The sequence below is a fragment of the Rana temporaria genome, chromosome 1 (assembly GCF_905171775.1).
Source record: "Rana temporaria chromosome 1, aRanTem1.1, whole genome shotgun sequence".
In the NCBI taxonomy this organism is placed as follows: domain Eukaryota; kingdom Metazoa; phylum Chordata; class Amphibia; order Anura; family Ranidae; genus Rana; species Rana temporaria.
This window is the reverse complement of record NC_053489.1, coordinates 212,470,698-212,485,448: the sequence shown is the minus strand read 5'-3', so window position 1 is coordinate 212,485,448 and position 14,751 is coordinate 212,470,698. Positions and strand designations below refer to the sequence as shown.

At 46.9% G+C, this 14,751-nt stretch overlaps 1 protein-coding gene across 5 annotated transcripts in view; it reads right to left on the bottom strand.

Annotated features, from left to right (window-relative positions):
• The window catches only part of CABIN1 (calcineurin binding protein 1), a 288,720-nt gene that overhangs the window by 162,928 nt on the left and 111,041 nt on the right, over positions 1 to 14,751 (bottom strand). For 3 of the 5 annotated variants that reach the window (XM_040349192.1, XM_040349222.1, XM_040349203.1), the window contains exons 28-29: positions 5,861 to 6,183; positions 820 to 858 (exon numbers count right to left, since the gene is read on the bottom strand). In XM_040349192.1, coding sequence (XP_040205126.1) covers positions 820 to 858; positions 5,861 to 6,183 — 362 coding nt within the window. The remainder of the gene's footprint in view (positions 1 to 819; positions 859 to 5,860; positions 6,184 to 14,751) is intronic. The other 2 variants (XM_040349212.1, XM_040349230.1) reach the window with 1 other exon arrangement.

Genomic DNA, 14,751 nt, shown 5'->3' with positions numbered 1-14,751 from the left:
CAAGGGTCAGAGGGATTGCCGATTATGGAGTGTGATTGTAGAGAGATCCTGGTAGACCTACACCTCTGGTCCATGGACGGTAAATTCCTTCTGTTCCTGTGCCATATACAGCACTTCTTTCTAAAGCAAATAGTCTGTGAAAAAACACACTATATCTCTTGGTGGATTCAGCCAACACCTGCCGGGCCAGAGAACCTGATGACTCTCACTCTTCTGCCTACCTCAATTATCCAGGTCTTTAACATGTCTTTGCACTTCATTGAGTTGAAGATTGTGGCATGCAGACATCTGATGGAGCTCAGAGATGGCTTCCTTATGGAGGGCTCCATTTCCATTAACTTAGTGGTTACTGAGCAGAGGTCCTCACGCAGATCAGCAATCACTGAGGATAGCATAGTTTTCATGTCTGAGACAATACCCAAAAGGTCATTTCGTTTTGCCATCTGCTGCAAAAGTTCATGGACAAATGGTAAATCGGTGTCATTAGTTGTGCTCGCCGTCAGCTCTTAGGATGAGTGCTGTGGTGAGGCCTGCATGCTTTGGAAAAGATCTGCATGCGTTCGAAAGATCTGAGTCAGGTTGCAACCCAGTTGAGAGTGTGGAGAACAGGTCGGTGTAGGAGCCCATCCTATCTTCCCCATTGTAGATGCACAATAATGCTGCCCCAGGTGGTTTATCTATCCCCATAGTGCTAGAGTTCTAGCAAAAAGCCATCTTTGTTGCGTTCCCAGGGTAAGCAATTATACATATTTTTTTATTAATGGACATCTTTTTAGATAAAAAATAAATAAAAATAAAAGGATAGATTTGGTAACTTACTTCTCTTTTTGCTTTGCCCAACTTTGCCAAAGTGTTCTTCTGTTATTTAAAAAAAAAAAAAACATGATCAAAGGCTATTGGAAAATGTATTATATATATATATTTTTTCACTTAAGCTTGATAAATGTGACTTCTATCTCCATCACAAAGGCTCCTGTTCTCTACTTTTTCAAGTCTTGCTCATTTCCTCTAATGCACCAGCGCTCTCTTCTATCAACACAGGTACACTGTTCTTCTCCACTATTTACCCTCTTACCCCCATTTTTGTTGTACCTATCAATACTGTGCTGCATTCCCCAAGATAAAAACTCAAAAGCATTACATTCCTCTATTAGCACCTGCGCATTAGGTACTCTCACTGCTTATTTCACCATTAACTTCTATAACATCCCTGCTACCACCATTTTCACCACTAGCTCTTGTATGCCCCCCCCCCCTAAAGGACATGTACACATTATATAAGAATCAAACATTTCATTTTTTAATATGATCTTAAATGAAAAGTAAAACTGTGTGGGGGTACTTTCAACAACTTTTTCTGAGGTTAAATTGCAGACAGTCATCAGACAAAAAACATTCTATTAGCATTGACAAGGTTGTGTTAGAATGTTTAGTATTTCTAACAATTATCATTGAATCCTCTATGATATTCAGAAATAATGTAATCTAATATCTACATATTTTTTTTTAATATAATGGTAATTTAAAGGAATTTAACAGAATTTGGGAACACACATTTACAAAGTTAAGAAAATAAAAATAAACTTGAGATGCATGGCAAGTATAAGATTTAAAAAAAAAGCTCTACAACTTTAGTAACTTCACTAGCATTGTGGGAATTAATCAGTGAATACGAGAGAAAATCCTGTGACTGAGATGACTTTCCCCATTGACAGATTATGTTACAAGTAGTGTAATCAATGAAAAAACTTTTCTACAGATTCTAGATGTGAAAAGCCATATTTTTTTTCTTCAGGTCAAAGAGCCGTGTATTTTAGCAACTTGCGATGTGGATTCATTATGAACCAACATTGAGCATGATGATGCAATTGCCTTGGTGAAATGGGCATTGGAGAAAAAAAATCTCCTTCAAGAAAACATGAAAGAAATAGGTTTTTGCTGGAATATTTTAATTTTTTTTTTAGCCTTCAGAATAATTTTTTTTTAAAACACATTTTATCAGCAAATATAAGGAATTGCCATGGGGGCAAATATTTGTATGGCTAGATGGGAATCAGAGTATGTTTTGAATGACAGACCGAAGGAGTTGAGATGTTACAAAATTACATGATATTTTTATTGATTGGGAGGGGGATGGTTTATGCAAAAGATGAATGAGAACGATAAGAATATCACCCTATCCTGAAGAAGTGATAAAACCATCTTGGAACAAAAACATTTTTCAAACCCACCAACTGTAATAGTTATTATATTCTCTCAAACATCTGTCACATTTGTTATGAATAATATGAAGAATGAAATGTGCAGTCTGACTTCAGCTAAACTAAAAATCACGGGTGTAACATGAGATCAAGATTGAGTGGATTGAACCACCCCCTAAAAAAGCAGGTTTCTCCTTCTGGAATTTATGCCAGTGGAAGTTGCAAAGTCTGCACTAGCACCACTGTGAACCTTGAGTTTCTAGGTTCAGCCCACAGTGTACAAAATTAAAAATGTTATGTCGTGCTCTACTGAAGGCATAATTTACATGCTGGAATGTCACTGCGGTTTGCAGTACATGGGATATACATCCAGATCTTTGGGAGCGAGACTGAGGGGGCATGTTAACAACATTAAAAGAGAAGTATAGACTTTTTTTGGAGATTCATAATTAGCTAGGTGGATGCAGCATCGGTCCGATGCTTCATCTGTCCCCCGCTCTAACACTAAGAACCGAGCGATCAAAGACCTCTGATTGCTCAGAGCTCTCTAAACAGAGAGCTGGCGACTGTCCCCTCAGTCACTGCAACGTTGGGCTGTGGAGGGGGTGGGAGTGGCCGGCTAAGACTCTTAGTGGCTCGTTAACAGCCTGAGCCGGGTGCCCATCCAGGCATATGGGCGGATCCCGACTTCCTTGTTGTGATCTTGCCCTACCCTGGACCAGCTCTGTCAAGTCAGCCGACAGAGCTGTCCTTTAAAAAAGGCTGTAGAACACACAATGTGTCACATCATTTTAGTATTTACCATAATACATTTTGGGAGTACAGAAAGTTATGAGACACTGTCATTGAGGAACAACCTCAATTGTTTTACTAGTGATCTGGGACAGCATCTAAGCCTGGTTCACACTGAGTTTTTTTTTTCCGTTCAAGCAAGCGGTATGCAAAGTTAGTATAGCGATATCCCTTGCCGAGCTGTTGTGATCTGACAGGGGGACAACTGCTTGATCAAGTGTCGGTCGGCTGTTGGTTTTCCATCATGCTCGTCCGATAGAAGCCGATGTCTCCCAACATTCAGCCCGTGTGTATGAGGCTTTAGTTGCAGAAGGGGTATTAAATTGGGCTCCCTTCAGATTGCTATTGATTTTTGTCACAGTGTTTGAACAATTACTTGTTATCATCTTTGTCGTTGATTCCCCCACTGATCTGTTTGTTGGATCATGCCCTGGTTTTTCCTCTGTGGTTGTTTTTTTGCAACATATTTTGAACATGCATTTTAGAATATAGCCCTCCCAATACGGAACCTTTTTATATTTTAAATGTATTTTGTTTAGCTATTCCCCTTTTTTTCAAGCTTTCATGTTTATAAGAATTGTGGGCTGTGGTTTTGGAGTTTATGTCCTTGGGTAGAAGGATAGACTATTCTTTATTTTTATATTCTCTTATTTCTGTGAAATTGATTGGCTTTTTAGTTTTAAGGATTTTAAGGATATTGTGTCTAGTAATATAATAGTAATGTCTAGTAATGTCTAGTATATATATATATATATATATAAGGCTTTGTTGCATCCATCATAGCAGACCTGTGGTCTGTTTATCTGATGCTAAGACAACCCTCCTGGCAGTCTATTTAACCGTGAGCATCATGTCGGGCCTCCCACCATCTGAAGAAGTCCTGTATGGACACAACTTGTCAGATGAAGCCAACCCGATGACATCATCACGCTGTGCGTATGAAAATGCCGGTGTTCTCTACAGAGCATTTTTCAGCTGTGGCATCACATCTTTTGGCTAACCACACTATGGTTTTACGGAGAGAGGATTGTAATACTAACGCAGCATCTGGATGATTGTAAAGTGTTTTTAATGGCATTATGACGTTTTAATAAAAGGGAGGCACCAAGTACTAATTGTGTTTTTTTTCTTTTTTTTTCCTTGAGCTCCTCTAAGTTCTGAAGTGGCTTGCGAGTTTAACCCTTTGTATTCATTGAGCTTCAGTCTGGCTGGCCCTGCTTACAGACAGATGTAGTCCTCACAATAATCAAGGACTTTTAGACCTCCTATATCTAAGGGGTCCATATGTAGGCTCACCTTTGGCTACTACCATTTGACTGATGCAATATGTACTTTTTATCAGTCTAAAGAACTCTGGAATGCTGTCAAAGCAGGTAGCTTCATAATAGTGAATACATTTGACAAGCTGTGCTGTTGAACAACAGACTTTATTGACTGTTTAGCAGAGGTTTAGTTTCACTTTGCAGAGGGGAGTGACAGAGGAGTTCCCCACAGAGGAAATGTGTGTAGCTGAGAACTAACTATGATAAAAACATGTCTGCCTGTCTGCATGTCTTTCAGTAGATTGGTATTACCAGCATTATCTATGTTGTCCACATGCTCTGAACATTGGAGTGGTGTATCCCCATGTTTTAAGCGTTTTTAAGCTCAGGAGTTATTCAGCACCAACAGATTTTGGTATTATTTTGTAAAATATTAAACAGAAGTGATGTGAACTGGCTGGCTGCAGGAAGATGCAACACGTAGAAACATTGGGGTTGATTTACTACAATTAGGCCCCTTTTACACTAGGGCAGGAGGTGCAGTGGCGGCAGAGCGCCGCTCCAATGGGCAGGAGCAGTATACACACCGCTCCAAAGATGCGGCTAGCTAGCACACCACTCCAATGTGAAAGCCATTGGGCTTTCACACTGGAGAAACAGCAGCAGCTGTTTAGGATCGGTCCGCAGGCACTATTTTTAGCGCAATAGCGCCTGAAAACCGCTCCAATGTGAAAGGGGTCTTACAGAGTGCAAAATCGGATACAGCTCTGTATAGAAACCAATCAACTTTGTTTTTTTATCAAAACTTAATTGAACAAGCTGATTGGCTACCATGCAGAGCTGCACCAGATCTTGCACTCTCCGTTAGTAAATCAACCCCATAGTTTACATTGGTCTGACTTTAAGGGCCGGTTCACACTAGTGCGCTGTGCAAAATCGCATGTGATTCGCACTGCGAATACATATAGTATAGCTGAAATCGCATCCCATTCAGACTAAACTCGCACAGGACCCTTTTTTTGGTCTGCACCATAATCGGATCGCATGGGTGTTCACACCTATGCGATCTGATTCATGTCCGAACTGACAGTTCGCAGTGCGATATGCGAGCTGACATGGGGGTGCAATTAACAATGTATTGACACTCCCCAGCAGTTCGCATATGGCAGTGTGAACTACCGCGTGAGACGGGTGCGATGCGGGAACCCGCAGTGGATTTGTAGGGTCTCCGCATTGCACTAATGTAAAACTAAACTAGTTTCCATTTAACCAAAAACTGACAAATCCCTGCACTTACACAAGAAATATTTATGCAGGGATCTCTCTGTTCTATTGTATTCTGACAGGGAACACCCCCTCCCCCCCAATCACATATCAGCGCTTGCATCACTGTGAGCATTGATCGGATGCTGGCTTTCCAGCATGACTGTTCCTGCTGAACCGGCTGAATTTCTGTATGTGTAGTACAGGCTTACGGCTGTAAAAAAAATTTTTTTTTAAAGCTAAGCTACATCAGTAAGGTGCTTTCAACTCCCAAAATCATTCCCTTTCATGAGTGGGCAAACATTTGATAGAAAAATCGAACTGAACATTAGTCTATCTTACCTGGTGTGTGTGGCTGTGAGTATACAGATAGGCCAGCCTGTACAGACTCTTGTAGTGCTGGGGAAAACGGTTGAGACAAAGTTTGAAGGAAGTGGTGCATTGCTCAACTAAGACGTTGCGTTGCCCCTCAGAATCTTCAGGTAGGGTTAGGGGATATTCTGAAACCTCCACAGTAGCTTCAGGCTTCTTCTTAGGGTCAGACAATGGTGAAACCAAAACTCTTGCATGAGTATTGCAGGTGGGGGATGTCTGCACTTCGGGGCCTGCTCTTTGCTCTGCTAAGCTGGTCATGTCTGCCTGATCCATTTGTTCATCCGTTTTCCCTGCAAATGTGAAGCGTAGGAGAAAAAAATGTCAATCATCCCCAAGGATACATGCAAGTTACTAAACAAGTGAGATATGGCTACAATGTATCCTATATACGATTTAGCCTGTTCATAACTCATTATTTTTAGCAAAGGTACATTTTCGCAGATTCAGCGGTGAAAATCCACCGACAGACCTGCATTAACTGGAGAACTGACACAGTTGTTTATAATGGCAAGAGATGAAAAAACCCCTAGGTGGATGCATACATGATGCTCCTTCACAGCCAAGCAATAAACCATTTCAAGCTTTGGGGATAGAGTGGTACGTAAAATTCTGGACCCTCCTGATGAACAGTTTTTAAAAACTGACTTGAAAGGATTCTATGCATGCAGGAAATGCATATGCTGTAGAACAGTGAAAATTAGGGTTGTCCCGATACCACTTTTTTAGGACTGAGTACAAGTACCGATACTTTTTTTCAAGTAGTCGCCGATACCGAATACCGATACTTTTTTTAAAATGTGTCCCCAAATGCAGCGATGTCACCCCACAGATGCAGCCATGTATCCCCCCATCCAGCCATTGTCTCCCCCCATGCAGCCATTGTCTCCCCCCATGCAGCCATTGTCTCCCCCCATGCAGCCATTGTCTCCCCCCATGCAGCCATTGTCTCCCCCCATGCAGCCATTGTCACCCCCCATGCAGCCATTGTCACCCCCCATGCAGCCATTGTCACCCCCCATGCAGCCATGTATCCCCCCATCCAGCCATTGTCACCCGCCATCCAGCAATGTATTCCCCCAGCCATTGTCACCCCCCATCCAGCCATTGTCACCCCCCATCCAGCCAGCGTCACCCCCCATCCAGCCAGCGTCACCCCCCATCCAGCCAGCGTCACCCCCCATCCAGCCAGCGTCACCCCCCATCCAGCCAGCGTCACCCCCCATCCAGCCAGCGTCACCCCCCATCCAGCCAGCGTCACCCCCCATCCAGCCAGCGTCACCCCCCATCCAGGCATTGTCTCCCCCCATGCTGCAATGTATCCCCCCATCCAGCCATTGTCACCCCCCATCCAGCAATGTATTCCCCCAGCCATTGTCACCCCCCATGCAGCCATTGTCACCCCCCATCCAGCAATGTATTCCCCCAGCCATTGTCACCCCCCATGCAGCCATTGTCTCCCCCCATGCAGCCATTGTCTCCCCCCATGCAGCCATGTATCCCCCCCATCCAGCCATTGTCTCCCCCCATGCAGCCATTGTCTCCCCCCATCCAGCAATGTATTCCCCCAGCCATTGTCACCCCCCATCCAGCCAGCGTCACCCCCCATCCAGCCAGCGTCACCCCCCATCCAGCCAGCGTCACCTCCCATCCAGCCAGCGTCACCCCCCATCCAGCCAGCGTCACCCCCCATCCAGCCAGCGTCACCCCCCATCCAGCCAGCGTCACCCCCCATCCAGCCAGCGTCACCCCCCATCCAGCCAGCGTCTCCCCCCAACCAGCCATTGTCTCCCCCCATGCAGCAATGTATCCCCCCATCCAGCCATTGTCACCCCCCATCCAGCAATGTATTCCCCCAGCCATTGTCACCCCCCATGCAGCCAGCGTCACCCCCCATGCAGCCAGAGTCACCCCCCATGCAGCCAGCGTCACCCCCCATGCAGCCAGCGTCACCCCCCATGCAGCCAGCGTCACGCCAGCGTCACCCCCCATGCAGCCAGCGTCACCCCCCATGCAGCCAGCGTCACCCCCCATGCAGCCAGCGTCACCCCCGATCCAGCAATGTATCCCCCCATCCAGCCATTGTCACCCCCCATCCAGCAATGTATTCCCCCAGCCATTGTCACCCCCCATGCAACCATTGTCACCCTCCATGCAGCCAGCGTCACCCCCCATGCAGCCAGCGTCACCCCCCATGCAGCCAGCGTCACCCCCCATGCAGCCAGCGTCACCCCCCCATGCAGCCAGCGTCACCCCCCCATGCAGCCAGCGTCACCCCCCCATGCAGCCAGCGTCACCCCCCCATGCAGCCAGCGTCCCCCCCCATGCAGCCAGCGTCACCCCCCCATGCAGCCAGCGTCACCCCCCATGAAGCCAGCGTCACCCCCCATCCAGCCAGCGTCCCCCCATCCAGCCAGCGTCACCCCCCATCCAGCCAGCGTCTCCCCCCATCCAGCGTCTCCCCCCATCCAGCGTCTCCCCCCATCCAGCCATGTCACGCTTACCTGCATCCCCGCTGCCGCCGACTGTGTAATACGGGCGGGAACATTACAACTTTGAATCTCTGTTATGATTGGCGCCGCGCTGCGTATAGACACTCCCCCTCGCTCGGGATTGGACAGTTCACCCGAGCGAGGGGGAGTGTCTATGCGTGGTGCGAATCATTACAGCTATTCAAAGCTGTAATGTTCCCGCCCGTATTACACAGTCGGCGGCAGCGGGGATGCGGCGAATGGCGGCGGATTACGGCGTTTCGTGGCGGCGGGCGGGGGCGGGCGGCGGCAAGTATTCTATTTATGTATCGGGGCGGGGTATCAGCGTCTGAGTACCGCCGAAAAAACTCGGAATCGGTCCCGATACCGATACTAGTATCGGTATCGGGACAACCCTAGTGAAAATACAAAATAGAGGTAAAATGAGTATCATGAATAAAGACCAGGAGACCTTTGACATAGAGGAATTTATTTAATGTAATACATCATATGTGGTATACCTCATGTGGTGTCCCTGCGGGTTGTACTATGTAGGGCGAACAAAAAGACTACTTAGAGTACGTATAGCCGAGCACCTGACGAATATAAGGAAGGGCTTTAAGTATCATAGTCAGGGCCGGATTAACATAGGGGCTATTGGAGCTGCAGCTCCAGGCCCCTTCCTCAAGATAGGCCCATTTGCCCAAAAAAAAAAAAGATTGACCTTGAGGATTGTAGCTCGGCGACCAGAGGTCACATTTGGGGAGTATGTAGCTGAAGACCCACCCCACCACTGGTCAAAATATGGGGCTCCTATCATTTATGGTTCCGGAGATACGGGGCTGCTTGCACAGCTTGTCAGAAGCTACATACAGAGCGGACAGTTTAAATACAAGCTGACACACTCTGCAGCAGCAGACTGAGAGGATGAGATCACAGTGCTTATAATTATTTTTGTATATTACTTAGGGTAATTAACCCTTTGGCACCCAGGCCGATTCTGACACTTCTCTCCTACATGTAAAAATCATCATTTGTTTTTTGCTAGAAAATTACTCAGAACCCTCAAACATTATATATATATATATATATATATATATATATATATATATATATATATAAACAATAAAGTTTTGATTTTTTTTTGTATACTAAGCCAGTGGTCATTAACCCTGTCCTCAGAGCCCACTAACAGGCCAGGTTTTATGTATTACCTTGGGGAGATGCAGACTAGAATACGACAATCACTGAGCAGCAAATTATAGCACCTGTGATGTATTTCAGTTATCTTGCAAACCTGGCCTGTTAGTGGGCCCTGAGGACAGGGTTGATGACCACTGTCCTAAGCGATGCGTTAAATGTGTTTTACAGGATACATGTTTAGAGTTACAGAGGCGGTCTAGTGCTAGAATTATTGCTCTCGCTCTAACAATCGTGGTGTATGTAACCTGTGTGTATCTGGCTCTGATACTAGCCAGGGCCTTCCCATGGACTGACTAGTACAGGGATCCTCAAACTACGGCCCTCCAGCTGTTGCGGAACTACACATCCCATGAGGTATTGTAAAACTCTGACATTCACAGACATGACTAGGCATGATGGGAATTGTAGTTCCTGAACAACTGGAGGGCCGTCCTGAAGATGTGTCAAACGAAATGGACGTAGAGGCATCACCTGGTCACGTACCGAGGTCACCTCCAGTTCCCTTTGGCTCACAGGGGTGCAGGGTGGAACGCACGCCAGCGCACACGAGTCGGGACTATCTCCAACAATTTGTTTCTATGCCATCCAGCCTCTGTGCCGGGCCTTGGGCACTCCTAAAGTAAGCAGCCATTTGGCTTTTTTTTTTTTTTTTTTTTTAACATTTTTAAGTTTAATAAACGGGATTACACTATTTTGGACCTTATATTCTTATTTTCATATGTCGTCCTGAGTCTCCATGGGTTAAGAGGCTGTTCCATCATCTGCTTATTTTATCTGTTAATAGCAAAGGCCAACTTGCTATGAAGCACATTTGACCACTTTTTTCAGTAAAAGGGTCAATTACTTGTGGTAAGCTGCCACCTTTTGAGCACTTTTGTGGGTGTCCTTATTAGAGTCTGTGAAGGTGGACCATTAACAGCTTTTATCACTGGATATTATTTCACTGGATGTTCGTGGCAATTGTTGTGGATCTTGCAGTACACTACAGTTCTATGGACTCATAGCAGCACATGAATCTATTGAATTTATGTTATTGTGATTATTTATGGAATATTGTTATTATATTCATTTATTTTTCACTTAATGATCACTAATTATCAAGTTTATCTATTAGGCACCTGTCACGATGGGGACTAGATGTTAACGTTCTTTTGAGATATTTAGGTTATATTAGGTAGGCTGGTGTTTCACTTGCTGTTCATTTATTTATTAATTTATTTTTGATTATAGTTATTTTTATTTAATAGCTATTAGCGCACTCACCCGTTTTTTTAATCCTCTCCAATACATACCACCCTCTGTCATACCCTCCACACTCCTCTGCTGTGCATACTGCCCACTGTCATACCCTCCACACTCCTCTCCTGTACATAGTGCCCACTGTTACCCTCCACCTCTCCATCACATGCACATACTTCCCAGTTTTATACTGTCCATACTCCTCTTCTATGCCTCTTACCCACAAAAACAGTTCTTTAAAATTATACTGAATATCCTTAATGTTACCAGCTCTAGAACACACTTTTGTTAGTTCAACTAAAGGAAATCTCAGTTCTCATATTTGTTCTGCACATTATTAGTACTTATTTAATTTTGTGATTTCTACTGTGATGTAACAGAGTTGAACAGCCCCGCCCAGGGGGCAGTCCCTCCAGACATAACCCTCCTCACTGTAGCATGCAGCCTCAGTTCGTAACAAGCAGTACAAGCCTAAAAAGGAGGGGTGGGAGCTGTGTCCGTCCATGGACTTCAGAGAAAAGGATTTTACGGTGAGTACAAAAAATCCTATTTTCTCTTATCGTGCATGGACAGACACAGCTCCTTAAAGGGGTTGTAAAGGTAAAAGTTTTTTTACCTTAATGCATCCTATGCATTAAGGTAAAAAAACATCTGATAGCACCGCCCCCCCCCCCCCCGTCCCCCGTTTTACTTACCTCTCCACTCGAAAGTTCCATGCGCGTTCTCGTCTTCCATTCGGTTCCCAGCCTGGCCGTTGATTGGCTAGGCTGGGAGGATTGATAGCAGCGCAGCCATTGGCTGGCGCTGCTGTCAATCACAGCGGATGATGCGGCGCGCCGGGCCGAGTGATACAGTCGGCGGCTATGGGCGCCGCTGATATCACGGGAGCGCGCTCGCAAAAGCTTTCCACCATGCGAGGGAGCTCGCATGAACGTGGAAAGCTTTTGCGAGGAGGAGCAGAGACAGCCGTCGAGGGACCCCAGAAGACACGGATCCGGGCCACTCTGTGCAAAACGAACTTCACAGCGGAGGTAGTATAACATGTTTGTTATTTTTAAACAAAAAAATCTTGCCTTTAGTGTCCCTTTAAATCTTGACAAGTGGGACGTCCCCAAGCAGTGTCAAAAAACGAGGGGTGGGAAATATATCAGTAAAACCAATTTTAACTTCACCCCAAAACAAGCAGAGCTCCTCAACGGAGGAGGTGCAACTTTAAACAGCCCCCGGCAAAAACTATCGGCTAAAAAAAAACCATCATAAGATGCACTCACAGCAACCATGTAAATTCTGGAAAAAGCGTGAACGGACAAGCAAGTCGCCGCCTCGCACACCTGTGAGACCGATGCATGATGTCGGGAAAAAAAACAGGAAGCACCAATTGCCCTGGTCGAAAGTGCCGTGAACAGAAAAGGGGGCCAGCCCCTTAGGAGCATAGGCCTGTATGACGGCCTGCCTGATCCACCGAGAAATGGTGGTCGAGGAGACCGCCAGGCCCTTTTGTGGACCAGACACCGACACAAAAGAGTCAGAAGCTCCGAAACGGAGCCGTAGTAGGCCGGTATACCCGCAAAGCGCGTACCACGCCTAAAGTATGAAAGGCCGAAACCTCCTTCGGAAGAAGGGAAGGTCGTGGGCGCACCATCACCTAATCCTTATGGAGGATCAAGCACGGCGGCTTGCAAGACAAGACCGCCAACTCAGAAACCCCTTTAACAGAGGTAAAGGCTACTAAAGGGGCCACCTTCTGAGATCTCTCTGATGTTTTCAAAGGAAGGTTCCTGAAGAACCGAGAGCCCCAGAGTCAAAACTCATGGGGGAAGAGATGGGCCAAGAGGGGAAAGTATATGACAAACCCCCTGCACACAAAAAAGGGGACCCACCAGGGAACGGGCCGCAAAAAGGCCACTGAAAGAACACAGCCAAGGCTGAAATCTGCCCCCAAACAGTGCTTTAAGCAATTTTTAGATCCACTCCAAGCTTTAAAAAACAGCAGGACCCTGGACACCGAGTACGTTCGTGGACGTCACTCCATCCCTTCGCACCAAGAGAGGTGCGACGGTAGATCCTCCGGAAGAAGACTACGGTGCCCTCAGCATTGTTGAGATGACCGAGTCAGACAGACCCCGGTCACCTAAAGTCTGGCTTCCAATAACCATGTTGAGCAAGTCAGTGACTGTACAACAGGAGGAAGTATGGGACCTCGAGACAGAGGAACCTCCTGCCCTGGCAACCGCCAGGGTACCTCCGCTACCAGGCACCCGATATCGGCGTACCAAGGACGCAGAGGTCAATCTGGAGCGATTAGAATCATCGGAATCTCCTCAGGCTCCACTCTGTGGAGCAGCCGAGGAAGCAACTACCATTGAGGAACGGCAAAGTCGCAGATACAGACCTCACAGGGCCACCAGCGCGACTGACGCGTCTGTACCAGATCACTAGACTTGGCCACTAACTTTGAGACCCTTGCAGCGGAGACGAGCGGGCAGGAGAACCATGCCCTGTGAGGCTCACCTCCTGCAAGGGAGCCGAAACACCCCAAGCACAAAGACCAGTCACCCTGGTCCAGCATCTGGCAAATCCAGTAGTCCGCCTGCCAGTATACCTGTCGGTAGACCGAAGCCACGGCCGTGGCGTTGTCCGGCTGAAACCAGATCGGTCGACCACGAGGAGAAACACAGCCTGATCGCCTAAAATAGTAGGACAATGAACAGTAGACAGCACCTGGTATTCCCAGGCGGTCTCCCACCCAGGCACTAGCCAGGTCCGACCCTGGGTAGCTACTGAGACCAGACACATTCAGGGAGGTGTGGCCGTAGGTCCACGCAAGTCCAGTGACTCAGGGCCGACTGGACCCCCCAGTTTTGTGAACCCCCCCAGGTTCACAACACGTAAGCTGGCATCCGTCGTAAACACCGACCACTGGAAGGAAGAAACAACTTCCCGGACCGAAGAGTCGGGGGTTTTCCGTCACCAACTCAGAGAGACTCTGACTAGGTGGCGCACCGGAATCCTGAGGCCTATAGAAAACCCGAAAACTCTCGTCCTGCAAAAAAGGTAAAATTACCCCGCAGCTTAGCAAATCCCACACTGCCCAAGGCAGACCGACGGGACGGGAGAGGAAGACATGAGGAAAGAACTTTGTTCTGTGGATAGGAGGAAACCCTATCTAGTACTCCGAAGAGACCACCTCGCAGACCCACTGGTCAGAGAGCAGGGAGGTTTCACTGAATTGTGAACCTGCAAGCCGCCCCTCCCACCTAGAGACAGGGAGGGAAGGCTACATACATTGGCAGGATTTGGGTGCCGGCGTGATCGGCTTAGGCACCCAGGGACGGATTAGTCCCCCACCTGGGCCTTTGATGGCCTAGGAGGGTTGCCCCTAAATAATACACACACATAGTGTGTATGTATATTATGTAGGTGTATGCACACATGCCTTTGGAGGAAACCGGAGTACCTGGAGGAAACCCACGCAGACACAGGGAGCGACAAAGCTCCAGGCAGATTGGCGTCAGTGTCCGGATTCGAACCAATGACTCTCTTGCTGCCAAGTAATGGAGCCATTAATTAGCACTAATTGTGTGCGAAACGTGTCGGCTGTCCCCTTATGTGACTGTATCTTTGGATGTACATGTCTTACTTTTATGAATAAAGACAACTTCCTCAAGTTTATCTGGAGTGCGGCTGTCCATCGATTTCCATGTTTTTCATGTTTGCCAAGTAATGGAGTTAGGCACTACACCACCGTGTGCATAAAACCATTCTGACACCGAAGCCCTGGATAACAAGGGCGCAGCATACAATGAAGCATCACATACCTATATGAGGCCCTGGACCAGCTGGTCTTCTAGCCTAATAACCTCAGGAGAGAGTCGGTGCTCTTCCACTGTCTGGTGCAAAATGCTCACTCTGTGAGTTGTATACAGCACTAGGGGTCAGGACTACTCC